Genomic DNA, 27,776 nt, shown 5'->3' on the forward strand with positions numbered 1-27,776 from the left:
ATTAGTGATGCTGGTAAACATGCATCAGTTATAGTCATACACCAGACGCCACCATGTGGTAGGAAGAAGGAACTGCAGTCCACAGAAACTGAGTAAAACTAATACTTTTCAGATGCAGATCAAAAATAAAAGTTCCTTTATTTTATTTTTTTTTATGAATTTTAATCGAGATTACCCTTCATAACAATAATAAAGATGATTCGTTACCCGCTGTCTCCCGGCTGGCGGTCCGGTCTCGGCTCCCGCGCTCTCTCTCGTCAGTCATGCTGGAGACACGGCGCACGTCTCCGGCTCGAGACCGGTCCTCGCTCTCCCTGCTGAAGCTGCGTTTAGTGACGGGGACACGCGTCCTGTCCAGCCCTCGGTCTCGGTCCTCACGACTGTCCCGTCGGTCCAAGCGCTCGAAGCGGTCCCGGTCTCGCTCGCTGCGGTCTCGACTCGAGCTGCTCCTGTATGTCAGAAAAGAACAAACTGTTGACGTCAGCAACAAAAACAGAAGCTAGAAACAGTAAATAACACATTAACAGCGTGACTCGTTGCTCCTCAGCTCCATCAGGGTTTAATTAATCAGCGGCCCGGAGACATTTCTGCAGACTCGCCTTTGAGGAGCTCGGCGCTCAGTGTCCAGTGAGGATGAGGAGGACGTGGATGAAGGTCCTGACTGCTGAAGAGCTGAGAAGCGGTTCAGGGTGCTCGTAGCCGGCCGTCCTGCATCTTCAAAAAGAAAAAGCAAAAAACAAACAAAGACGTGAGGTTCTGTGGACTGAGGAACGTTATATGGTAAAGGTTACGCAATAAATAAATAAATAACTGGATTGATTAGAGCGCTGCTGTAAGGAGAGATAAACGTGCTGAAAAAGTAAAGCACTTGGTTTCGCGAGGAGAAAAATAATCAAGATTAAATCAAAACATCAAATTATTTATTTATTTATTTATTAATTAATTACAAAAACAAGATATAATAGTAGTTGTACCTTGTTCAGTGCTGGTTTTGGCTCCAGACCCACCGCTGCTCCCTTTACCCCAACTACCCCATGATCCCTTTCCTCCAGGGGCAAGAAGCTGATTGTTGAAATCCAAAGCACCAGACTTTGGGAATAAACAGATTACAATAAAATACTGGAATATTAGTCGTTTTAATGACTTTAGGTTTTAACATGCAAAAATATTTATTAGTAAAATGTAACTTCATGTCATATGGACCCCCAATGGTGTTAATCATCACACACACACACACACACACACACACACACACACACACAACTATACTGAACAGATTCTTTTATGGTTATTAATTTCTGGGAAAACCTGTCCAATCAACGCTGTCTAGAACATCTAGCCCCGCCCCCTAAAGAAACTGCAGGTAAAGCGCTACAGTAGCAGCTCGCTAACGTCAAACACGGGTCATTAATGTAGTTTGATCGGTGCAGATTCTCGCAACTGGCGTGACTGATCATCTGACACGCAATCAGTGTTCAGCATTAAAATCTCAAAAGTTCGTTGTGAATCGAGATCGTTTCACTCTGTTAGCGCTCGGTACCTTGGTGATCTTGCTGAGGCGGGACGTGTCAATGGGCCGGTTCTTGGTGCTGATCGGAACCGTGTTCCAGCCCTCGTCCTGAGGCTGATTCATTCTGCCTCCTCTTCCTCGACTCGGCTCTTTCTTGGACAGAAGCTGCTGCTGCACTTTAATCTGCTCCCGGTGTTCCTCCAGTTCTGCCTCTTTATGGATCTGGTCGATGGTTTTAGGGCCCAGGTCACCACGCCGAGGAACCCAGTTGCTCTGTACACACGGAAAAGACGAGGATCAGAGGCAGGACAGCGGGAACAGCAGCACGAGGACAAGCCTTACACGCTTCCATTCTTACAGCTCAGAGCGCGCCCCCCCAGACTAGAGCTAGATAATATTTTATTAATCCCCAGACGGAAACTTGGGGAAAAAGACAATATTGTAAAAACCAAACAGAGAAGTAGATCAATCTTACATAAACGCGGAGTCAATACGAAAGAGAAACCTGTAGACGAGGCTAAACGAAGAAAATGGAGTTGTTTACTTTTCTCAGGTCCAACACGTCCTGCAGCATGAAGCGGATCCTCGACGATGTTTTCCTCTCCTTTATTATTTTCTCCATTTGGTGGAAGTACTGGTCCATTCGGGGCTACGACACACACACACACACACACACACACCACCCATTAACACACTGCAGAAGTTATAAAGCTTAAATATGTGCAAGAACTTCAAGATTTAACAAGACTGAAGAACGTTGAGCCAGCATATGTGTGTGTGTGTGTGCGTGAGAGAGAGAGAGAGAGAGACACCTTGGCCTTCTCGAAGTCCAGGTCCTTGCCGATGGTGGACAGGAGCCTGCAGAGACACTCGAGACTCTCCTCGTCGTGGTTCTTCAGCAGCTTGACGATGCAGTCATGCATGATCGGCTCCGTCAGCATCTTCAGCTTGAACAGCTCTCCGATGAACTTGATGTTGCCGAGGGAACGGCGGCGAGCTTGGTCCTTCGCTTCCACCAGCTCATCGTTCAACCGCTGGCGAACCTCCCCCTGCAGGAAAAACATCAGCGCTCGGTTACGCGCCACCGTTTAATATATTAAACCCAGCGGGGGTGGGCGGATCTCAGCTTCTTCTCGACTTCGCATTTTCCGTAACCAGATAACCCAGGTTTAACTTTAACGGCTAGCCAGTCTCTTATTAGCACAAAGAAATTCAAAATGTCCGAACATTCACGATATACAAAACAGTCATTGGAGAGAAATATCAGATCAAACCAAAGAAATCAGACTGAAGTCATTTAAAACGATTCTTACGCAGGATTTATTCTCTCTCTTAAACGTGCTTTATAAGTAACATTTCCTTAAAGTTCCTACAAATCCGTGTCGGGTAATAAAACGGCTTCTAACGAGCTGCGTGAAGAAGTGTGTGTGATGTACAATACACACAATCAAACTTATTTGAATTATTTCTGATGACGTCGGACGTGTGAGTGAGTGCGTGCGAGCAGCACCTCAGCGGCAGCATCCAGCTCCTTCTGCTTCTGCTCGAAGATCTCGTCGTCGTCCTTGTCCTTCTCAAACTCTTTCTGGCAGCGATTCAGCAGCAGTTTGCGGAAAGTCACAGTGGTTCCCGGTTTGTCCGTGGTGGGCACTTTCAGCTGGACGGGAAAACGCACACGATTATGTGCTTTATAAAGATTAATCACTAGCAATGTTTAACGCTCAAGTCTGTCTCGAGTCCATTGGGACGTGTCCCAAACCTAACAAGAATCTCCAAAACACAAACCGAGAGAGTAACACCTCCGCCACCTGCTGACCAGACTCGGGATCGCTGCCTTTATCATGCAGAAATAATCTTGAAAATTCCCCATACTTTATCTGTAATTTTCTAAATATAAATCCTGGCGGCTGCAGCGCATCATAAAACCTACAGCGCATGCGTCAATGTACACTATTAAAACACAGATGGTGTAATATCAGGAACAACCACTAGATGGAGCTCTTACTTTTCAGAGACCTGATAGAGATTAATTATATCTCAAGGATGTTATATCTCCCCCCTCTGGTCTCTCAACGCTATTACACCAGGCACAATTAAACAGCAATGTGGAACAGTTAGCAAACGCAAAGCAGCCATTTTAAATTGAATTTTAAACCAAAAGGCACACTGAGAAAATAAAGTACAGATCAATGACCGATGGAAGGGTTTTATGACGACGTCCCTATAGGGGTTATAGGTAGAATTTTCTAGGAGATTTGTTTAGTTTATGCCACATCGGCAGCAATGGCTATATTCATGGCAAAATTTAAACATTGTTTACAATAATTTTTAATCAATATGCATGTACCTTTGAAAAATAATAATAATAAAAAATTAAATATAGAATCTTTCAATTCAATGTAGAATAGAAATTCTAAAATTATTCCAGAAGAATTTCCATTTACCGATTTGATTTTAACGTTAATTTGATTTGGGTTTAACGTTAGACGCTGGTATATTACATCCCTTCATTCCGAACTTCCTGACTGAAAGGTTGACGGTTTGATTCTCTAGAAAAAGAAATTAGCAGCGCTTGCGTGTAAAATATTACATAAATGTAAACGAAACAAAGTCGGAGTGTCCGAGCGTGGCGACTCACCCCAATAAGGCAGCGGCACATGTTGGCGTAAGCGACGGAGAAGTTGGGTTCGGAAATGGCTTTTTCGAATATGAGGTCGATGACTCCTTTGAGTCTCTCCTCGGTGTCGATGTTCAGATCGGTGACCTGCTTCATGAGCTGCTGGAACATCTGCGGTGTCAGTTTGTTCAGGACGCTACGCACTCTCCGGAACAGGTCCTGGGTCTTGATGTTTTCGGGGTCGTCCTCGTCGCCGCGGGCCTTCTTCACCCCCGGCTTCCAGGCTTTCTCGGCCTTGTTCAGCTGCACGTCGTCGTTCAAAGACATGCTAGTGATGATCTTGCGCGGCTCTTTGCGCTGACCCTGCTGAGACCGACGCGGCCCTGGGGGCTGAGAGACGACAAAATTAAACCGCGTGTCTTTTGATTAAAATAAAAATCAAAACCATTTTAAAAAGAGCAAATTAACACGAGAAGAGACGAGTCGAAGCTCTTTGGTTTTAAGCACCGCAGCAAACAAACTCCCGCTTTCCCTGATGCGTTATCGTACAAAGGATCTCCGTAAATAAGAAGAATGAACACATCTGCACGGCTTCTCTGAACTGCGATATTAAACTCCTGCGGATCTGAGAGTTAATAATACTAACGAGTGTTTAAAAATTCCTTTTGTGAGACTTACAGGTCCTCGTCCTCCTCCAGGGGGCGCTCTGCCCAGATTAGCAAAGGAAGGCGTGAAATCAGGCCCGCAATTCATCAGACGGCTCGGATCCAAAGGCCGCAGAGGCGTTTTATTAGCCTGAGGGGCAAAAAAAAAAGAAAAAAAAAGTTGAGGAGGACTGTAACGGGGAAGAAATAACAGGAAAAATAGCAGGAAAAATAAACAAAACAAACAGCAGCAATTCCATGACGCGCTCCGACAGAGCACTAACGCAGTCATGTCTACCTTGTCCAGGACGACGTCACTGATGTGGGGAAGGCCCTCGGGTTTGTGCATGCTGGCACTGATGAACTGGAAGCGCAGCAGGAATTCCCGATCATACCGCTTCTTCTCCTCCGGATTAATGGGCTTCCAGTGCTCTAAACACAGGAAGTTTGTATTTTATAAAGATTTTATTTATAAAATAAAATAAATAAATAATCCCAATGAAGCTGAAACATCGAACACGTAAAAACCGGCTAAACGCTTCACTTAACTCATCCATGAAAGCATTCTCGGGTATAAAATCACAAATAATTCCAACCTCACCCTCTTTATACTGATATTTCTGTTCCACGGGTTTCTCCGTCTCAGGCTCGATGTTCTCCGTGTCCAGTTTGTCCTCTTTTTCCTCCCACGTCTCATCCGTCTCCTCAGGGGAGGGAGAGGCAGCGGGATGAGGGTCGGAGGGCGGGACTTCGACGGGAGCCGGCTCGGGAGTGAGATCCTTCTCCTCCGGCTGAAATAATTAATAAATAAATAAATAAATAAATAAATAAATAAATAAATAAATAAAAAGGTTTTACTGCTGCGCTCGTTAAGGGACAGCGGGATCAAAATTGGAATAAAGACGCGATTAAAGTGTTATCCAATGGGGAGCAGGACTCAGGAACACCGTAGGCGACTGACGTGGTTGCGATCGAGTACACCGGGAGGTCGTCTCTACGATCGGTGTAATAATTATATATATATTTAAATATTTTAAACACCACGAAGATGAGGAGAGAAGCCAAGATCACACAGACCTCTTTATAGGCGTCCAACACGTCTCCGACCACTTTATTATTCAGATCGCTTTTCTTCATCTTCTTCTTCTTTGGCACGGACAGAACAGCTGAGAACGCAAAGGAACGGCGTTCAGACAGTTCCCGTTAGACAGTCATTTGCAGTTCTGGTTCCTAAATGTTACTAGTTAAATATAAAAAGTCCCCTTCAGTGTAAAGATGCTTTATAAATAAACAATACAAGTCAAATAAAAATAGCAATAAAAGTAATAATATGGAATTATTTTAGTGTTTTTTTGTTGTAAACACGCTGGAGGAGAAACGTTGGGTCACCTTGCATAGTCGTCTCCTCAGCAGGAGCGGGTTCTTCCTCCACCCTCCCCTCCTCCTCCTCCTCCTCCTCCTCCGCTGCACAAGCAGGTGTTTTTGCATCGACTTCCTGAACCTCAGCCGCCTCGGGTTCAGGTTCTGGTTCAAGTTCAGCGACCGGCTCCGGTTCCACCTCCAGTTCCTCACCCTGCAGCTCTTCGGGCTCCTGAGGCAGGCCGTTGACCACAGGGACGATCTCCGGCTCAGGAACGGGTGTGGCTGTGGGTGCTGGGGTGGGCGTGGCCTCGGGAGATTCCGTCTCCCCGTTGGCTGCTGCTACAGCAGTGAGCACGTCCTCCTCGGCAGGCGGCGCGTTAGAGGCAGACTCAGGGAGCGGCGTTTCGGCGCGTGGCTCCGCCTCCTTTTCTAGCTCAGCGTTCTCGACGCGAGCGCACGGCTGTTCCGCGGGGGCGGTGTTAGGCTCCTCCTCTTCTTCCTCCTCCAACTTTGGGGCTGTGGTTTCAGGAGGCACAGGGGCATCCACGGCGTCACTCGGTGTGGGCTCCGCGGGGAGCGCCGTAGGAGCGGGAGACGAGGACGGAGAGGGTTCTGAAACAGTGTCTTCGCTTTGTCCAGGAGGCACAGGAACCGCCGGAGGAGCGAGGATGTCCGGGACGGATTTAGGCTCAGGGGAAGGGTCTGAACGAGGCGGAGGAGTCAACGCAGGAGCCACAGGGCTCGAGGACTTCACGCGATCGTCTGAACAACACACACGAGGAGAAATTCCGGATTAGAGAAGCTGGATTAAAGCAATCATTTTTTTAAAAGGTTTGATGTCTGAGGAATAATGTAATAAGAGCAGGACTTTATTTTATTTAAAAGCGTTAAAGGCGTGTTTACCGAGTCGGACCACCGGAGCAGCAGCTGCAGGAGTCACGCTTTCGCCATTCGTCTGGACAGAACCGCTGACCTCAGCGCCTACAGACTGACGAGAGCAGGGGCGGAGAGAAGAGAAACGAGAATTACTTCTCTTCTACCGCTTCTCGGGTTAACACAAACCTGAAGATCTACATTTCCCAGCACAAAACTAACTCGCCAAAAGCACCGCGAGAAGTGCACTACAGAATCCGAACGTTTAGATTAAAAACTATTCTTACATGAGGAGGCGTGGGTGTAGACGTGGTCCTTCCTCCAGACATGATCTCTTCCGTGATGTCACGTCCTCCCTGATTAGGGTCTCGTATTCTAATCTGTAGAACATTGTGTTTAATTACATAATATGATATACTAACGTAAAGTCCAGTGTTGGGATCCTGGATTAAAGCCTGAAGTGTTCAGAGACGAGATTTAAAATAAATAATAAATAAAATCTAACTTGATGAATATTACAACGAAACTTCAAGAAAATTTCATGACGCAGATTAAAAGTAAATAAAATTATTTTTCTGCACTTCTATTTAATTTTACATCCATACTGAAGTGTTTTGTTTCCTTATTTTCTTTAGTTCTTTAAATATTCAAGTCTTACATCCTCCCTTTAATTTTTCCCTTTTAAAGCACTTTGAATCGCCTTTTTGTACAAACGAAGTGTTTAGAATATTACGCTTTTAAATTCATTACCTGTTTGCGCTCCCTTTTGTGCTGCTGGGGCGGGGCTTGCTGCTGAGGGGGTGGAGCCTGTTGCTGCTGGGTGGGGTTGATCATAACAGGCGCGGCGGGCACTGAGGGTTGGTACTGAGCTTGAGCGGGATAATACGCTCCAGCTGGAAAAGGGAGGAGAAAGAAAAGCACACAAAGAAAACCCAACCCAATCAGAAACATGACGACTTTTTGTTTTATTTTCCCCTCCATCAAGTCCCCCAACACTAAATAAATATAAAATAATTTATACATGTCCAGGTTCAATCCAAGTCCACAATGCAGGGTTGCTCATTCGCATTTCGAAATCAGTTGGGGGGGGGGGGGGTGGGGGGGGGTGGGGTTTAACAAATCAAAAAACAGAAGTTGGGTTCCACCTGCATCATGGATTCAACCACATGCAAGTGGCGAGGTCGAACGATTAAACTCAATTCAGTGAAAATAAGTCGGGGGGGGGAGAAGAGAGAGAGAGAGAGAGAGAGAGAGAGAGAGAGAGAGAGAGAGAGAGAGAGAGAGAAAGAGAGAGAAATGTAGCCAGTTGTACCAGAGAACTGAAACTGGAACGCAGCAGACTTTCCTACAAGAGCGAGTGTTTTATTCCTCTTTCGCCACAGCGACTTGCAAACGATTACAATTCTTTATTTATTAAACAATTTTTAATGTTATGTTTACCGCTCTGAGAAACGAGTCAGTTCCTGTTCTCACTTACGCTACTGCAGCTATAAACAGTCGTTCCCTCACCGGACCTCCGAGAAACCACAAAGAAAATGTCGGAAAAAACCTAGTTACAGCTTTACCTCCGACACTGGAGACTCCTTCCATAAAAACGTGAGATAAACAAACATCGCCTTACAGAAACCTCCACCGCATCGACGAGTTTTAAAAATCTGTTCATCATCAGTGACGGGTCCCTGTGACCGAGCTGTTACTATGGAAACGATGGCGTTTCAGAACGAGCGCGTTAATATAAACCTGCGCTACGGTCAGAGCCGCCGTTAGAGAATTAAATCAAACACCTCCTCTTCTGACCAATCACAATCCGGAACTCGACAGCGCTGTCAGATCGCTCAGTAACGACGCCGGTTCAACTGGCTACGGGGATCAGACACAAAAACATGCAAAAAAACAAAAGGAATAATAATAATAATAATAATAATAATAATAATAATAATAATAATGAAGAGCTATGACCCCAAACAACGACTCATGAGGCAAAGCAACACGTACAAGAGTGAATTTAAAATACCTGTATTATCATCTTAATATTTTTTTGCCACAAAACACCTTCTTTAAAATGCCCAAATACAGCACTCACTGATATGCTGAATATTAGGATTTTCGGAGTAAATCATTCAAAAAACAAAAACAAAACAAACAACAAAAAAAAAAAAAACATATATTTAAAATCAGCCTCATGTGTCTTATGGGAGTCGGACAGCGGGTGAATGCGGCCAGAATATATTTTTTGACTAGTTTAGGGTTTGGTGACCATGCCGTTACAAATAAAAATAAATAAATAAATAAATAGATAGATAAAATAATAGTAATTTAAAAAAACCAGACAGCCCTGCGTTGTGTTCCACACTCACCGGAGTAGCGGTGGGAGGTGAGAGGAACGGCGTGATGAGAGAGACGGCTGTTCTCTCGAACCGCGCCTCTCCCCCCACCCCCCCGCCTCTCCCTCGCTCCCAGAGCGGCCTCTGAACTCCGCCCAGAGCGGAAAGGCGAGAGAGAATAGAAGAGAGAGTAGAACATGAATGACAGGATATTAAAAATATTTCAACAGCACAACCAGCGACTGGAGAACCTGCGACAGTCAGACAAGACAAAAAATAAAATACGCAAAAAAAAAGGAAAGAAAAAAATTTTAAAAAAACAAAAGAAGAAGAAGAGAAGAGCGCAGGGCGGCGCTGGTTAGTCCCGTTTAGATGAGAGGAACGAAGGACAGGGGTGGAGTTCGACAGCACTGAAGAGCTTCTTACCATACGTGGAGCTGTAGTCCGGGTTGGTTCCGGGGTAAAAGCCTGCGGGCGCGCTGGCCACCGAATACTGCTGCGTCTGGTGAACGTACGGCGGGCGGTACTGCGACACGGAAACACAAACATACAGGTTACGCCGCAGTTAACTAGAGATGTCGCCAAAGTGGCACTAGGACCATGAGGGCTCAGGTCACAAAAGGTGTATTACATGGAGGCGTGTCCTACCTGTCCAGACTGGATGAAGTAGGTGTGGCCCTGAGAGTTGGGCTGGAACTGGAGCTGTTGCTGCTGGATCATAACCATCTGCGAGGACTGGGGATAGACGTGAGGGGGAGGGACGGGGCGTGGCGCGTTACTAGTCGCCACCCGTGGGGTGTTACTCTGCAAACTGCCCCGGGGGTAATACGACTGCAGAGAGCAAGAGAGAGAGATGTGGGGGTTAGTCTTCACACCTTCTTTTAATGTGATGAACTTTCAGGTCCTACATATAACGGGGAAGGAAAAAAAACAAAAAACAAAACCACAATCTCTAAACACACCGTTTTAAAAGGCATCATTCTGTAATTTGACGTGAACGTTCAAGGAAATTCTGTTTTTAACAGAAATACGAAAACGCAGCAGGAAAAAAGGGATTTGGGTTTTAAAGAAATTCAGAAATACAAGAAAGATCAATATTTGAGAAAAACAATACTATGTGCAAGAACAATACTGACATCATGGTACTTCATTTATCTAACAAGGTGGCCACAAGACTACAGAAAAGTCCAAAGAAACTGTATTAAAAAAGTATATATATATATATATATATATATATATATATATATATATATAAAAAAAACATAAAACCATGCAGAACAATAACAAATGCTGCCTTAATGTAAAGCTGGAATTTATTGATTCTAACATTCAAAAACACTGGACTTCATTTAAATCCCTGTAACCCTGAATATAAATAAATTAATAGGTAAATAAGTAAATAAATAAATACCCTCTACCTTCATCACATACAGAAGCCCTGAAGTGCAAGAAAAGTGTATGTTGACTCGTTTAACTCCCCAGATTCACTCAAACATTCAATTCTTTGTATTAATTTCAGTCCAGTATTAAAGAGCACACGTCATTACAATGAAGCACTTCATGTTTTTTATTTTTTAAATAACTTGCAGTTCTGGGCTTCTGTAAAGACGTGCTAGTTCTACCGCATGCACAAGGACCGTCACAGCAAGCGTCCGGAGCGTCGTTTACCACGAGAGGAGGAAAAGCAAAAAGGAAACAGAAAAGCGTTTTTTGTTGTTGTTTTTGTTTGTTTGTTTGTTGTTTTTTGTTGTTGTTTTTTTTACCTGCAGCGACCTGAATCCACCCTTCATCCGTAAACCACACAGCAGAAGACAGAGCAGAGCGAGAGAGAGCGAGAGAAAGGAGGACAACACGGAGCAGCGGTTAATCAGAGAGCGGCGAATCAAGCAGATGTGCATTTAGATAAACAAAAAGAAACCTAAAATCTATACACGACTAACATGTTTTTGGAATTTGCCCAATAAATCAACACTAACGTGAGATCCAAGCAAATTTACATTAAACTCTTCATTTCTGATTTATAAATAAATAAATAAATAAATAAATAAATAAATAGGAAGCGGAATTCCAACATCGGTCCTTTCATCTGGAAGACCGTTTCAAAGAGCAGATGAAGAGCCGTCCTACAGTCGCTCTTTCAAGCTAGAATTGTTACTTTTTTAAAACTACAAAATTGAGCAGAACAGTACGTTTAAAATAAGTTTTTTAAATAAAAGTGCAAAAACATCCTACGACTACAGTAAAAAAAATAAAAAGAAAGAAAGAAAGAAAGAAAGAAAGAAAAAACCCTGTAAAGAAGTGCTGAATGAGTTCTTAAACAAAATTTAAAAAGAGCCATTTAAATCAAAAAAAAAAAAAAAAAAATTTGGATCAGGACCGGATATTTATCAGCTAATTAAGATGGAACAGCAACTGCAGGACCGGTGTCCGGGTCGAGATCCGTAAACAAAAATCATCCTAACAGTTAACAATAAAACTAACCCCACCCCCCAAACGTGGTATCACTAACAAGTCATATCTGAGGTGTGTGTGAGAGACTTAAACGTGTTAGTACCTGTTGATGTAAAGCACGAGGCCCTGGTGCAAACTGGAGGACCGCAGAGGAGAGAAAGAGAGGTCAAAAGGTCAAGACAGGGAGTAGAAACCGAGGAAAGACTGCGTTCCAGTAATGGACAAAAGCGAAGCGAACGAGAGGATTTACATGAGAGAACGAAAACACACACACACACACAAACACACAAACACACCCCGTTTATCTTACAAACCAGATTACAGATTATTCAGATTCAAATAAGCTTTATTGCCAAGGATGCTTACAGATACAAGGAATGTGTCTTGGTGACAGGAGCTTCCAGTGCACAACAATACAAAAAATTTTTTACATTTAACTGAGTAGAAAATAAAGTATATATAGAATTCATAAGAAATCCAACACAAACTGTTATACACAGTGCAAGCAAGTGTAATGGCAGAAGAGGTTGGTTGTGTTGGATAAATTCCAGTTGAACTTCAACTGGTGAAGAAAGTACAAACTCTGCTGTGCCTTTTTCACAAGGGAGTTAACAACGTGGGTCTCGCACTTCAGGTCCTGTGAGATGGTAGTGCAGGAACCTAAACAACTCCATTGTTGCCACAGTGATGTTTAGAATGATGTTTAGGGGGGGGAATTAAATCCTGTGATTTTTGGTTTCTTCGGGACAGGAGTGACGAGTGTCTGAAGTGGTTTGGGACGTCACACGGCTCCAGTGATCTATTGAAGATCCGTGTGAAGATGGGGGCCAGCGGGTAAGCACAGGACCCGAGACACGCGGGTGAAACGCCATCTGGGCCTGAAGCGTTCCTGGTCATTCGTTTCCAAAAGACATGGCACACCTCTTCTTCAAAGACCTTAAGCGCAGGTTGAATACATGAAGGTCGGAGCAGGTGCGGGGTGTAAGATTAGGCCTTTCAAATCTACAGTAGAACACATTCAGGTCATCGTCCAGTTGGTGGTCCAAAACAGGGTTGGGGTGGGGGTAGGAGTCCAGTAGCTCGCGAGTCGTCTCATGCCACTCCACACTGAAGCAGGGTCGCTAGCTGTCCGGCTTCAGAGCATCTTCTTTTAGCCCCTCTGATATCCTTATTCAGCGTGTTCCTGGCCTGATCATACAAGACTTTATCCCCACCCCTCTCAGCACCCGCTCTGGCCCGACGAAGCGAAGCTGCCTGACCTTTTTTTCCTTTTTTAAAAACAGGCTTAAAGACTTGAAGCAGGCTGGTAGTTCCAGCTCTGCTCCTTCTCTGTACAGTCCTCCCTACAGGCTTGGCTGATCTTAATGTCTTTCTGTAGGTTTTCAGAAGAAAAAACCGACAGTGACCGGAGAGTCCCAAAGCTGCTCTAGGGACAGAGTGAGACGCATCCTTTACTGTTGTGTAGCAATGATCCAGAACGTTCCTGTATCTGGTTTGTATTTGGGCAGTTCACCTGTGAGATTTGCTTTGTTAAAATCCCCAAGAATAATAACGACAGAGTCCGGATGTTGCTGCTTGGTTAACGTTATTAATTAAATTTATCAATTAACTAAAACAACTTAACACGTTATCAACGTTTCATTGATTTAATAAACGTGTTATTCCTCCTGTTCTTCCTTTGAGATTGTTTTTGTTTTAACGGTCTACGAAAGAAGTTAGAGATGGCACCAAATCGATGCCCAGCACACCCAGTACCGGGACGATACCAGGAAGGATAGTGGATCGGATATCAGAGATAACACAGCAGCTATCGGATCCTAGAACAAACAGCAAAGCCTGGAATTGGATGTTTCAGAACTGGAAATGTTTACACACAGAGACTGGAATTCTTTCATTAAGGCTCTATCATATTTATACATTATGATTATTGTTTCAAACTCGGAAGACTGACACCCGGGGCTCAGTATCCGAAATTAAAAACTGGTATTGGTCTGTCTCTAATAAACACACATGGTTGACGATGTGTCCGTCTCTATCTCCCCCCCCCCATTTTGATGGGAGAAAGTCGACCATGGCGCATAAACTTTTGATCATTACTGGAACGAGGACTAGCCGACGTGCTAACTTGACGTCTCCCTCAAAGACATGAAGCAGAAGTTAGAGCAGACAGCTCAGCTACAATCACAACATCAAAGCTGAATATCACGTGCGCACGTGTGTGCGCGCATGTGTGTGGCGCATCATATTAAAGGCTTTTAGTTTGTCACCTGTTACTGCGACTCGAACAAATTAAATTCGTTGAAATTAGAAGTAAATCGAAATTGACGATTGTGTGACATGTTTTTTATTAAACAACGCAAAATAAAGAAATGAAGGTTTTCATGTCACTCACCCTCGTAAAAATCAGAGTTAAACGACAAAAACAGGAGCAAAACATTATCCTGCTTAAAAGTCTCAGTATAAATGGCTCTAATATATATATATATATATATATATATATATATATATATATATATATATATATATATATATATATATACACACACACAAAAAAAAAGACTTTTTTACTTATTTTATATCCTAATATTTTCCTCATACTGAGAATTTTACGCCCGATAAATCTCAAGATATCAAAATAGAAAATAAATAAAACAAACGACAAATAATGTATTTGTCAATGTATTAACGACAAAACAAAGACTATTTAAAATAAGACATTACTTTGATTATATAACAAATAGATATAAATAAAAAAACATCAATATAAATAATGCAAACAAATGTTTTTTTATTTTATATATAATTAGTAATAATTCACTTTAAAAAGTCTTTAAACTGTATTTAATTGATTACAAACTAATTATCATAACTTCCATTTAACAAATTCAACTCAGTTTATCTTTCAATTAAGCAGAGAGAGAGAGAGAGAGAGGGAAAAAAAAAGTCGTATAAAAATCACATTACACACACACACACACACACACACACACCCAATAAAACTAATAATACCTGTCTGGGTTGTGGAGCAGAGTTCATTGGTGGAGGTGGAGTGGCAAAAACAACAGAGGCAGGCTGACCGGGGGGATAAACAGCCTATGGAGAGGTCAAAGGTCAAAAGTCAGTCATGTGCAAGAATGAGGAAAATCTATCGTAAAGTATTCAGAAGTAACGTCATGAGTAAACACACCCCCGTGCTGCGCGCAGACCGACTAATCCATAACGAGATTCGCTGACAACCATTTTCATAATCGATTATCGATTAGCTGTTGCAGCTCTAATTATTATTATTATTATTATTGTGTTTATTATAATTATCAGAATTAGCCAATTACAAGTTATTTAGCATCAGCAGCAAACTGTCTTTCAAACCCACCTACTTTAACCCAATTTAAGCCTGTAATGTGATTGGTTCTCACCGATGTCAATCCTGGTGAGGGGGCGGGGTGAGGGACGGAGGGTGGTCCTGTGATAGGCTGAGGCGGTTTATTCATTTCCCGTGGTTCTGCATGAGGGGGCTCTCGAACCTGCCTGCCAAACTGGACACAACACCCATACGTTTAAATGCAGTAATGTGTTTGATTTGATGCTAAAATATTTATTTATTTATTTTAATACATAAATGTTTGCTTTTTCGTAGACACTGATTCAGGGAAACATACCCATGTTTAAAATAGCACATGATTTCGGTCACATGACAGTGAAGTCAGGTCACCGCAGTTTGGGTCAATCCCAAATTACTCATAGTTTAAACATCTAGTGCACCAGATAAGGGGAAAAAATTTTGTTTGGTCTGGATACTAAATAGAGAATTTAACACCAACAAACAAATACTTAGATACTAATTAGAGATACTAATATTCAAAATGTTATTTTAAGACTCGACACTGGAGAAAATAGAAACAAACCAGAAACTAAAAACAGATACAGAAACTTGACTAAACTGATATAGAAAAAGAGAATCATACAAGTACCTAAAAACTACAGTCAGAAATTGGAAGTCAAATAAATTGGATATAGAAACTAGAAATAAAAGAATCCAAGTTAATTCTAGTATCTAGAAACTAGACAAAACACAGGATCTAGAAATTAGTTTTACAATGTAGGAACTTCAAACATTTAGATGTAGAATAAATGAAGAAACTATCAAATTAGATCTAGTACCTAAAAACTAGACAACACTGGATATAGTATCTAGAATCTAAATAAAAATCAGGACCTAGAAACTGGATAAACACTAGATACAGAATCTAGATACAAAATCTAGAAATTTGATTTTGAAAAGTATATACAGGATCTAGAAATTAGAAAACAGATTCTAGAAACTAAAACCACAGAATCAAGAAACTAAGAGTTAGACATAAAATCTAGAAGTTAGACTGTAAATTGAAATAATCTAGAAACTAGATAAAATGATTATGTATTATTTATATACATTATACACACACACACACGGAGTGAGGGAAATGATTCATTTTTACTTTAATAATTTTGCTCTTGTTCATCAGAGGATAACGCCTAAGGCCATGTGATGTCACTGAGATCAGTACAGAATGTTTATCTGCTTACAGACACAAAAACATGTTCTTCTGTTCAAGGTTCTTCTAAACATCTGCCAAGATCCTAAAACAAAGCCTGTTTGAACTGCCTCGAACTGCTTCTTATCGGTACACAGAAGTGTGTCATGCTCTGCGTTTCATATATATAGTAGTGGTTCAGCACAAGCACTTCAGAGCGCTCTCATTATTCTATCCTGTATTAACCATCTTTCTATAATAAACCTTTTTACCTTCAGAGGGCAAGTCTGCGAGTGTTGTCTAATTTCCACGACAATTTGGCGTCTCCTGGCCGGGCTTCGCGAGTGTTCTCAGCATTTCTGGACAACACGCAAACCGGAGGACGCTCGTGGAAAAGTTTGAAATCTGTGTTGACATGCAGGCAGTTTGCCCTTTATTGTGCAGAGCGAAAGACCGATGCAGCCTTACCACTGACTGGTAGGAATCATCACGAATTTAGAATTAGAATTAGAATTTTATAGTCATTGTGTATTGCTGCCTGTACGGAAGGGATTTAATTTTAGAGATTTAAAAAAAATAAACAAATAATAAATAAATAAAAATTGTAAATTATTCATAAATAAATAAATAAATAAATAATTGGGGGGGGACGGGACTAAGTCCTACCAAATTGCTGTATGTGGACTCGCCCTCACAGATAAACTCTTTTACATTCTTTCTTAAGGTTTGCTCTATTAAACCTATAGGTTACATGGTTAATTGAACGTCTAGAGATTTGGCACACACTTTTGGCACTTTCTTTTCGTGCACGAGATTTTCATAGCATGTTAAATTGATTAAAACTTTGAAAAGTTACAGGAGCTGTAAAATTTTTTTTTTTTTTTTAAATGGGAAAAACATGGAGCAAAGCACATTCCGAGACACAGGCTATGGTGTGTACAGGGTGCTCATATGTTGGTCCAAAGATCACATTTATGCGAGTGAACTACAGAGAAGGAAGTTTGAATCAATATGATGTATGGGTTAAAGAATGTGCTTTCCCTGAAAAAGGTAGTTTCAGTCTCCGACAGTTAGAGCAACAGAAATTTACTTTGGAGATAAAGGGGAGAGAGAGAGAGAGAGAGAGAGAGAGAGAGAGAGAGAGAGAGAGAGAGAGAGAGAGAGAGAGAGAGAGAGAGACCCCTAAAACAAAGAGTGAAGTACAGTTTTTGGCTGACTGGAAGGCATTTGCTGAATGGCAGAGCGAGGCACATAGAGAGAAAAAAAATGCCAGGCAGGGCCCTCATCTGTTTCTCGGTGTGCTAAATTGCAAAAAGCCGATCCCGACCTGGACTCCACCCCACTGCGACGCCCACAGCCAGTGAGGAGGGAGGAACCTGCAGTTTCAGAGTCACCTCCTCACGATGAAGCGGCCCAGCCTACGCCACTCCATCCGAACCTGTCAGAACTGAGCCACCAACCCCCACCGGACTATGCTCCAGCTGTCCTAACTTCACTGGTGGCGTTACACACGAGATCCCAAGTGAAAGGACCAACAACATGGCTGCCTGAGGGCTTCAGACCAACAAAATCGGACAGAGAAGGGACAGTGCACGCCATGGTAAATGCCCCAATGATAGAAGTGGCCAGTGAAGGAGGCCCCAAGATAGTTCACAGACCCTGGACATTGGAAGACATCAGGAGCAGCATGACCCATCTGCTGGCGTGCCGAAGTAGGACAAAAGTTTGGGGATGAATTTCAGATATTCTGCAGAGAATTCAGACCCACCACTCATGAACTACGACGACTGCTCATGGCAAAACTTGGCACGGACTGGGTCAAGGTTTCACGTGAATTCCCAGAGAACGATGTCCGCCTGATCAACCCACAGTGGAATGATAGGGTCAACGCGAGGTACAGAGCACAGACCATGGCGCTCCAGCAGAGGGTGATGAACACCTTTCCTGGACATGACAAAAACAGCGATGTGTAAACAGCAAGACTCAGAGACTATCACACGTTCCATTGGAAAACCCAGATTTGATCCTTTTGTGGACAGATCAGCGTCACGTGACCCAGAGACAGGTAAAAATCGAGCGGGCTATGCTGTGATAACCACACACGAGACGGTCTGTCAGGAAGTCTCCCCTCAAACCTTTCAGCACAAGCAGCTGAACTGTACGCCCTCATAGAGGCATGAAGACATGCTGAGGGACGGTCCGGTCGGTAAATATCTACACAGACAGTAGATACGTCTTTGAGGTACTACATGATTTTAGAACAATTTGGAAACACAGGAACTTCCTGATGAGTTCAGGAACACACACAGACCACCACAAACTAGTCTTTGAGCTGCTGGATGCAGTCCTACTCCACAAAACTATTGCAGTATGCAAATGCGATGCACACACTAACAAATTAGAACCTGTTTTCCTAGGAAACGCTCGAGCGGACAGTGCAGCAAAGCACACAGCTGCATCTATGGTCCCAAAACTCAAAAGAAAATAATCAGTCCTCCTTTACAGCTTTCAGACCTCCAAGCACAAGCTATGGCGGAGGAAAAGGCCGTGTGGGCAAAGCAGGCTGCACGGTTGTTGACGGAGTTTGGCGATGCCCCCAGGGCTGTCCTAGTCTTCAAAGTTGATGCATGGCATGGGCCATGCGTCAAAAGGGGGAATGATTGCTGCGATAAAGCATTGGTTTCTCTATTAAAAAAATAAATAAATAAAAAATAAAAAAATCTTTACGATGTTTTCGCAACTCATAACATTGGTTGGGGTTTGAAGGCAGAGAAGGTCGTGTCCCAACATCCAAACAGGACTCAGACGTGAAAATAGGTCCCAGATAAGGCTGCGAAGTTCTTTAGTAGACTTTTGCTGCAGACTGGACGACAATTAGTAGTTAAAAGCCTGTATGCCAAGATATTGGCCACCTCTGTAAACCGTTCTGTATCACCTTTGGTGAGCTGAATCATTGCCAACAGTGCTACCCACGCGCGCGACGTCACACGTCCCCTCGTCACGCAGACACACAATGGTTATTCTATCATTGACCACATGCGGTCTGCGATATGCAACCCTCCACAGACTAGCGAGACGGGGTTTGATTGGCTGAACTCAGTACTCGGGGGATGGGGCTCGTGGATATTAACCATCTCTTTACCAATAGGTGCAATGATTCTTCTTGTCTTGCTCATTTTGCCTTGTATTGTTTCTCTTGTTCGGAGCAGTCTCTCACGCGCGTTGCAATCACTAATGACCAAACGCTGATGTTGACAAAGACCGAATACGATCCCTATGATGACCAACCTGACTTGCATCCTAAACCTGACTGGGTATCAGATTCTCTCAGCGACACTGACGAAGACGACCCATTGACATTCATTTCACACCTATTGTAAATATTCCTTTGACCATGACGACTCTCGCGTCACCCTAAATGAGCTTGCTCGACTACAGGATACTTTAGTGGCTACAGCCTTAGCGCCTTCATTATGTCTGTTTTATGATGAATTCAGTTGAACAATGAAAGGACTCTGAAGTTCCGATGTATTCACAGCGTTGTAATATCCCTGTTAATTTTAGTTATCATATTCTGTAATGATAAAACGGGGGGAAATGTGAGGGAAATTACCCATTTTTACTTTGTAATAATTTTGTTCATCAGGGGATAACGCCTGAGAAGGCCATGTCATGTCACTGAGATCAGTACAGAATGTTTATCTGCTTACAGACACAAAAACATGTTCTTCTGTTCAAGGTTCGTCTAAACATCTGCCAAGATCCTAAAACAAAGCCTCTTCGAGCTGCCTCGAGTATCTAAAAACTAGACAACATTGGATATAGTATCTAGAATCTAAATATAATTCAGAATCTAGAAACTGGATAAACACTAGATACAGAATCTAGAGACTAGGAAATTAGATACAAAACCTAGAAATTTGATTTTAAAAAGTATATACAGGATCTAGAAATTAGAAAACAGATTCTAGAAACTAAGAGTTAGACATAAAATCTAGAAGTTAGACTATAAATTGAAAATGTGGAAACGAGACGAAATGAGATTTTATATATGTACACACAGACACACACACACTTGTTTACAGGATATATGTATTGAAATAAAGGGAGGAATCCACAGGGCGGCGTACCTGTGAATCACTGATGTTAATCCCTCCGTTAGACACTCAGTAGGGATCCTATGTAGTGTGCACTTAACCTGTACACAAAGGGAGAGGAAAGAAACAAAAGCTTCATTAACACGGTTTAAAATGAGGAGAAACAGATTAAACATTGTAGGACAAAAAAGGGACATCAGAACCAAGTGTGTGTGAGACAGTAGTAACGAGGGTGGGGTTTACTGCGTGTACCGATAATGAGATAAACCTCACCCTCACTGAGTCCACACACACACACACACACACACACACCTTTAAATACCCAGCTTTAAAACAAATTAACAAGTACAGTGGGTATCTAATGAGAGATCTGCATTATGAAGTAATGTTTCAGATATTTATATTTAGATTTTATATATTTTTATAGCAAAAGAACATTTTAAAGAACAGCAAACTGTAGTATTTAATCCCACACACACACACTATTTCTGTATCACCGCCTACCATCACAAATCAGGCATGGAAGCACATGAACGTGCGACACCAACCCATTAAACATGACCACTTTAATAAAGAGGAATGTTTTAGGCCTGACATCATTTCTAAGGAACCTAAAAACGAATACTGTTTAAACAACGTAGTTGTTAACTGGGTGCCGGTATTTTACGAGATGTCGCGTCTCTCGATTGTTACGTTATAGAAGGTTGTTGTTTTTTGTGCGTGTTCATTTCTTTACGGTCGGTGTAAAAACAACTGAAGCTGGAGCACACATTTCAAAACAACTTCCTCTCCAGCTCAAAAAGTTCAAACGAGGAATAAAACAATTCAAGCTTCTACTCAAAACGAGACGAAACATAAGTAAGGCTGGGTGACGTGATGAAAAATATCCCATCGCGACACCTGAGACATCTTAAACGGTACGTGAAGCCAAATCACGACACTCCAAGAGGTTTCTTCGATATACATGTTTTTCTAAAAACCCGCCTGACTTTTTTTTTTTTTTTAAAATAATAAATTATTATAATTTTAACATCTACAAAAGATCTGTATAAACTAACATGACAATTTTAGTAACTGAAACCTGAAGAAAGGGATTAACTGGTTCTAGAAATTATAGTTGTCTTTAAGAAAGAAAGAAAGAAAGAAAGAAAGAAAAGAAAAAGGCCTTAGAAAATTGTGGAATTTACCACAAAAGCAATATTCCATCTCATCACGCATTTAATCACGACACGCTGGAGTCCAGATCGGTTTACGTCAGGACCCATCATTATTAATGTGTCCAGAAACTGTGCAGAATTTAGCTGCTCACGCTACTGGGCTAATTTAAATAACGCGAGTCAAATTTTCAACTTACGTAATCGCTGACGGGGCGATAATCAAAAATACACAAAACAGCAGCGGGAGGACAAACGTGGAGGAGATTTACATAAAATGACGACAGCGTGCCTCTGCGTCAGCGTGACGCCGTCGTGAAACGTAAGAAGGTGGTGGGTGACGTTAGCACTATGGCACCTGTGAACATCTGAAAACAACTGAACACGCTGCTTTTCTCACATAAAAACCAACAAAGTGTGCGCGTTCGCACCTGGGAATTTCTCAGTTGCTAACAGGGAGTCCGAACTCGCCTACGCTTTAGTCGTACATCACAGCAGCGAAATTCATTTTCTTTTAAAAAAAAACAACAATTTCTATTTTTTTTTTTTTTTTAAAGTGTCAGTTCTCAGTAAGGGAGTGTCTGAATGCCTAAAAATAAGCATTCTGTGCTTTTATGTATTTATAATTCCTGTATAGGCCTCGTGTTGGTCAGCGATTAATCTGGAAATGTTCGTTAACGCTTGAAATTATCGACCCAGCGAGTTCCCAAGCCTACTCCATCTCATTTTGGACGGTGAACTAATGAAACATGGCGAGGTAAATGTTAAAGCAGGTTAATGTATGTTAAGGTAAAATATGATTTCTGTTCAAACAATTACGGCAAAAAAATTCATTTGGAAATGAAAATTCCCCTCAGAAGATTTAACCTCGACTGATATGTGTGACAACAAAGTGGTTAGTTATGACCTGCAACATCCTATAAAAATGCAGTCACACGTTTAATTCCACAAAACTCACATTCAAAATGGTCAACTTCAAGGTTAAAACCGTCCCAAATGATTGAAATGAGCCACAAAGCTCAGGGAAATCTGCCCTGAGGGCGCAGCTAGAGCTACCCCGCGGTTTTAATCCTAAATAGAGCACTAGTTTGGATGTATAAGCCGTCATTTTTACACCCTATGGAGTATATATATATATAGGGAGCTGGCATCCATTTGGGATTTCTCCACAGAAACTTTACACTTAGCAACCATATGGCACTCAGCACGACCCGCTTCTGTACATGTCCCGCAGATAAATTAATGACAGGCGGCAGTAACGTGTCCGAGAGACTCATTCCGACCCACATCATGTCTCTCTCGAACTTTTACACACATTCACTGCGTGACTGTCTGACTAATTTAGAAGTCAAAAAATTAGGACGCGGCCTACAAACAGGCCCGAGACTCAGTATACGTAGATTGTTATAACGCTGTTGCTAATGCTAGCTGATCACTTTACTCAATGGCAAACCCGCGACCGCGTTCAAGTTTATTAGCCTTTAGCACCAATCCTAACAAATTCATTAACAGGGAAAGCGATAGATGTATTTGTTTAAAAAATAAATAAATACTGAATACAGCTTTGTTCACGTCAGTGCGGTTAGCCATGATTAGCAAACCGATTAGCGCAACATAGAGGTTACGAGTCCAGTCCGGATTTTAGTTGTACTTCCGTTTCCGTATACGTCACATCGACCCCGGATGTGAATGACCGCCATTTCTTGATATTGAATCTTAAGTCAACGCACAACTCGTACTTGATATGCAGTCATTTATATTCTGCATTCTTAAATACAAACACGCTGGATACGATCATAAAAATAAATCAGTAAATAAAAATCATCATGTCAGAACTACTCGCTCGTGTTAGCATTTCGCTAATTCGTTTCTGGACAACATTAAAGTTTCAATTCGATCAGATAAAATAAAACGAATCGGAATTTTTTTTCTGAGACATAATGTAAAAAAAGAATTATTTGTATGGTTTTTTTTTTAACATATAAGAAGAAATGAACGTTTATTCATAATTCGCTTCAGTTGGCGTAGACGCCCGCGATGACGCAATGACGCAGACACGTCGGACTGGATTCGAATCCCGGACTGGATTTTGACACGGAACGACAGCGCGTGAGCGAGATGGAACTCGTGGGTAAACTCCCGAGGTTCCGTTTCACACGCCGACATTCCGCTTGTCGGAGCTAAATATTTAAGAGTATTAAAAGCCAACAAAATCGTTGAACTTCAAAGAGAGAGAGAGAGGGAAAAAAACTTTCAGCGCTTTCTAATAAATAAAAAAGTGTCATGCTGCTTTAATGAAGTAAAAAGCCCACCGGGTCAAACTCGGCTAGTCCTCTGCTCCCTATAATGTTCAGTTTCTTTACTAAATAAAACACAGAATAAAGAGAGAGAGAAGAAAAGTTACTGATGTGATTAAAGACAGATGTGTAAAGAAGTGTAACACCGAAACTCCACCACACAGAGCAGCTTTAATGAAGCAGTGAGTCAGGCCCAGCCGGCCCTCATGAGGAGAGCTAAGCAGCTAGCATGTAGCACGAGCTGCGGTGTGGATTTACTCACCGGTGTCCTGGCAGCTTTAAGCACGCGCTAAAAACCTCTCGCTCTATTTCGTTGCGCTTTTAAACCGACGGCACGCGGCGCACGGCTTCAGAAAAGTCGGAGCTAAATGTAGGAGAAACGCAGCCTTCGGCTTTGCTGTCACTTTCCGTTTAAATCCCCAACTAGCGTGCAGGAAAAAGGCCAAAAAAAGTGACGGTGTAGTTTCTTAAAAAAAAAAAAAAAAATGGATCAATTCAGTTTTCAGAAGTCGCTACAAACATGTCGGATGCCTCCAGAGCAAACCTCTGGACTGGAGGTCCATGTTTAAGGCGCGGATGGTGTCGGATTGCCGGGAAACTGAATCACACTACTCTGATTAAACACCAAGGACCACACAAGCCATTCGCTCCCCTTCAGTCCCCGTACACACCGCACCGGGCCGCTGCTGGTATTTTAAATCCCACCCGTATTCACTCAAGCCCCGCCCTCCTGCTCTAGGATTGGTTAGCTAACGGGTCATGCTCGCGAGCTTCCCGCTGATTGGACAATAAAGAGGACCGCTATCAAATATGGAAATAAACAAAATAAAGATTAAATAATATTTTTTAAAAAGAAATAAATAATAATAACATGATTATACGATTTTTTTAAATAATAACGAAATACAATGAAATTTACGATTAATATAATATAATATAACTAGATGACTGTTCTCAAATACTGAATAGTAAGAAAAATAAGCAAGAAAAAAAATCCCACATAAAATAAAAATAAATAACGTCACAAAAATAAGCCGAGATATTAATAAAATAGCTGAGATTTATGGGAAATGTACTATAATTAACATAAAGTAAATGGTTTTATTTGTTTGCACGTTACAATTGCAAATGAGTCAAAATATTAGGAAATAATAATATTATATAATTATAGGTGACTGCTATCAACATTGGAGATAAAATAAATATAGAAATCAACATAAAAAATCTAATGAATAAATAAAATGTTACAAAAAAAATGAAATGACTGAAATTTGCACTAAATATAATATAATATTATTTTATAATAAGTGAAAATATAAGACAAATATTAAAAACAAAATATAATTACTAAGATTTACTGTAAAAACAAACAAACAAACAAATAAATAAAAGATCTGTTTTAAAACCGATTCCAAACAAGCAAGAACTTTTATCTGTAACTTTTATTTATCAATGGCGCAGAAACCAAAAATCACACAAATTAATATATTTAATTAATTGTGCTATTGTTGTTGTTATTATTATTATTATTACTAATATTAATAAAAACACAAACATTCTTTGATTTCTATAGTTTTTTTAATAGTTTAGAAAATAATTTGAATATCTAAAAATGTGCTGTTTAACAAACCTGTCCAATCAGCGTTCTCCTCGTCTCTGCTCTATCAGCCAATCCTCGAGCAGCAGGGCGGAATTTCTCAGAATGCGGTTGGGAGATGAAATAAGGCAGTTTAATAAACCGCATGTGTACTTCCGGGTCAAGTTAACGATGTCGCATGGGAACTTCCGGGTTAGTTGCGTCTCTTTTTTCCGCCACCCCAATCGTCAGCGCGTCCTCCATATTGAACCGGTCCACGTTTACAGAGAGACTCGGCTCTTTTCGGATTTAATCGTTTCTAGCTCGGTTCATGTTTAAAAATCTGCGTTCTCATAAACGCCACACGTTTGTGTATAATCGCATGCGATCTAAATTTAAATAAATCAAATGTCAGATGTTTTACTGCTGATGGTAAATGTATAACCACCACACCACGTAGACAATTATAAATAACTACATCCTTAAAATATCTCGACAGTTGTATTTTATTTCACATAACAGCTAAATGAGTAATAACAAGCATGTGATTACCAAATGAAAATAGCATTATAACAAGTGTCATATCATTAGCTAGCACAAACATGACAGACATTACCTACATCAGCTATAAACACTCCAGCCAAACCACTGACCAAATTAGATCTGCTCCATGGAGCTCCTATGATGATCCATCTCCACGTGTGAATGTTAGAAGGGTGTCAATACTTTGTGCTAAGCATCTGCAGTATGCAGTAAGTCTGGTATGTATGCATACCAAATGGTCAGAGTTTAAACAGTATGACACTTGTCTGTCTATATATATATATACATATATAAACAACTCACAAACCACACACTTCCAAGTTTCTTGTTTATCCTTTTTGTGTCATTTTTGTTGTTGTTTATTTAAATACTGTTGAATAATAATATGAACAACAACCACATAGAACGGGACAAAACAGAGCCAAGAAACAAAGGAAAAAAACAAAACTAGCAAAAAGGAGGTACAGAAAGTTGTCCAAAAAAAAAGAAGAAGAAGAAGTGACCGAATGATTTGCATGGTTGTTTTTTTCTCCACATGTATTTATTTGTAGGTATTCTGTTCTACTGTTTATGTCTAGGTATGTATACCTGTCATATTTAGCATATTTTCTGTAAATTGGTTGCTATTCATTAATATTCATAAACAGACCCTCGATATTCATGAATATTGGAATATGGCCACTCCTCACCACTTAAACAAGAAAAGGAGCATAATATTGAATTGTAAAGGTGCCTTGTAAAAGGATTCGGGGAAGCAGCTGGAGAACTTTGGGTAATTACAAGGCTACGCTAATTGTAATTGTATCAGATTTGCTCACACTGAATGCTAAATGCAACTGAGCAAATATCTTTTGCCAAATAAAGTTAGTGTCACACTCGGCAACCTCCTATACCAAGAGCTGCGGCAGCATCTTAACGTCACCCAACGCTGGCTACACCCCAACAAGCAAAGTCCTGTTGAAGTGGCAGAGAAGGTATCCATGAAACACTTTCTATGCCTGGATATCTGGCCCACTCTGAGTGGGGAGTCCGGAAATCATGGAGCGTGGAGAAGCTGCCATTGCTGGCAGAAGGAGGTCGCAGGAACTAAAAGGCTGCCGGAAATGTTGTAACCATCCTGGTGGGATGACCGGCGCCTTCCAACCCTTAACGTATCCATGGCAGGATGTGTACAGACCTGGCACTCGACATTGGAAGGAAAACCTGGCTTTAACTTCAACACCAAGGTCGTTACAACGGAGGGAATTTGTGTAACCAGGGTCCTGACACTGGTGGAACCAAGAAGCATGATCATACTTGCTTCTATTAGGACCCTCGCAGTGGCCCATGCACACAGCAACACCCAGGACATCCTCTCCATCTAAATAAATATGAAGAGGCCACGGGACAGGGGAATGGTTATCAGTGCTCTTTCTCCTAGACCAGAACTCATCTTTGACTCACCACTGTGCAAGGTTCCATCACTATAGAACCTTTCATCATGACTACAAAGCAAAACCCCCAGTGTTGAATTTACACCCAACAGTCCAATTGGACTATATAAACTATATAAACACCCTGGGTGTTCATTCTACACTAGGGATTTTACTGTGTATCATCATGACAGTTGCACTTCATACAACCACGCCATGGCCCAAATGGTTCTCTTGGTGGAGGACCATGGCAAAGACCCTGAAAGTGAACAAACTGCCCGCACTACCTGGGTCTTGATGATCACCTCCTCTGCCACTACCAGACAAAAAATAAAGATAAGTTAAAGGGGAAAAAACACGTTTTGATTGAAGGGGACCAGGTCGCTGCCAAGCTCAAAGATA

The 27,776-nt window shown here is 41.6% G+C and overlaps 1 protein-coding gene across 8 annotated transcripts in view; it reads right to left on the minus strand.

The window, feature by feature from the left end:
• The window catches only part of eif4g1a (eukaryotic translation initiation factor 4 gamma, 1a), a 29,697-nt gene extending 5,174 nt beyond the window's left edge, over positions 1-24,523 (minus strand). Inside the window, exons 1-25 of one of the 8 annotated variants that reach the window (XM_053673823.1) lie at positions 24,106-24,523; positions 23,859-23,908; positions 20,426-20,493; positions 15,441-15,534; positions 15,198-15,317; positions 14,791-14,874; positions 11,885-11,917; positions 9,979-10,161; positions 9,757-9,856; positions 7,757-7,899; positions 7,294-7,386; positions 7,037-7,121; positions 6,161-6,895; positions 5,849-5,937; positions 5,373-5,562; positions 5,070-5,203; positions 4,806-4,922; positions 4,149-4,517; positions 3,021-3,167; positions 2,323-2,559; positions 2,055-2,159; positions 1,541-1,783; positions 975-1,089; positions 600-714; positions 208-449 (exon numbers count right to left, since the gene is read on the minus strand). In XM_053673823.1, the coding sequence (XP_053529798.1) occupies positions 208-449; positions 600-714; positions 975-1,089; positions 1,541-1,783; positions 2,055-2,159; positions 2,323-2,559; positions 3,021-3,167; positions 4,149-4,517; positions 4,806-4,922; positions 5,070-5,203; positions 5,373-5,562; positions 5,849-5,937; positions 6,161-6,895; positions 7,037-7,121; positions 7,294-7,386; positions 7,757-7,899; positions 9,757-9,856; positions 9,979-10,161; positions 11,885-11,917; positions 14,791-14,874; positions 15,198-15,272 (3,634 nt within the window). In that variant the 5' untranslated portion in view covers positions 15,273-15,317; positions 15,441-15,534; positions 20,426-20,493; positions 23,859-23,908; positions 24,106-24,523. Of the gene's footprint in view, positions 1-207; positions 450-599; positions 715-974; positions 1,090-1,540; positions 1,784-2,054; positions 2,160-2,322; positions 2,560-3,020; positions 3,168-4,148; positions 4,518-4,805; positions 4,923-5,069; positions 5,204-5,372; positions 5,563-5,848; positions 5,938-6,160; positions 6,896-7,036; positions 7,122-7,293; positions 7,387-7,756; positions 7,900-9,363; positions 9,545-9,756; positions 9,857-9,978; positions 10,162-11,884; positions 11,918-14,790; positions 14,875-15,197; positions 15,318-15,440; positions 15,535-16,567; positions 16,774-20,425; positions 20,494-21,746; positions 23,195-23,858; positions 23,909-24,105 lie in introns of those variants that run through there. The other 7 variants (XM_053673822.1, XM_053673820.1, XM_017495159.3 and 4 more) reach the window with 7 other exon arrangements.
• Positions 24,524-27,776: the final 3,253 nt, after the last annotated feature.

Source organism: Ictalurus punctatus, chromosome 20 (genome assembly GCF_001660625.3).
Source record: "Ictalurus punctatus breed USDA103 chromosome 20, Coco_2.0, whole genome shotgun sequence".
NCBI classification, from domain to species: domain Eukaryota; kingdom Metazoa; phylum Chordata; class Actinopteri; order Siluriformes; family Ictaluridae; genus Ictalurus; species Ictalurus punctatus.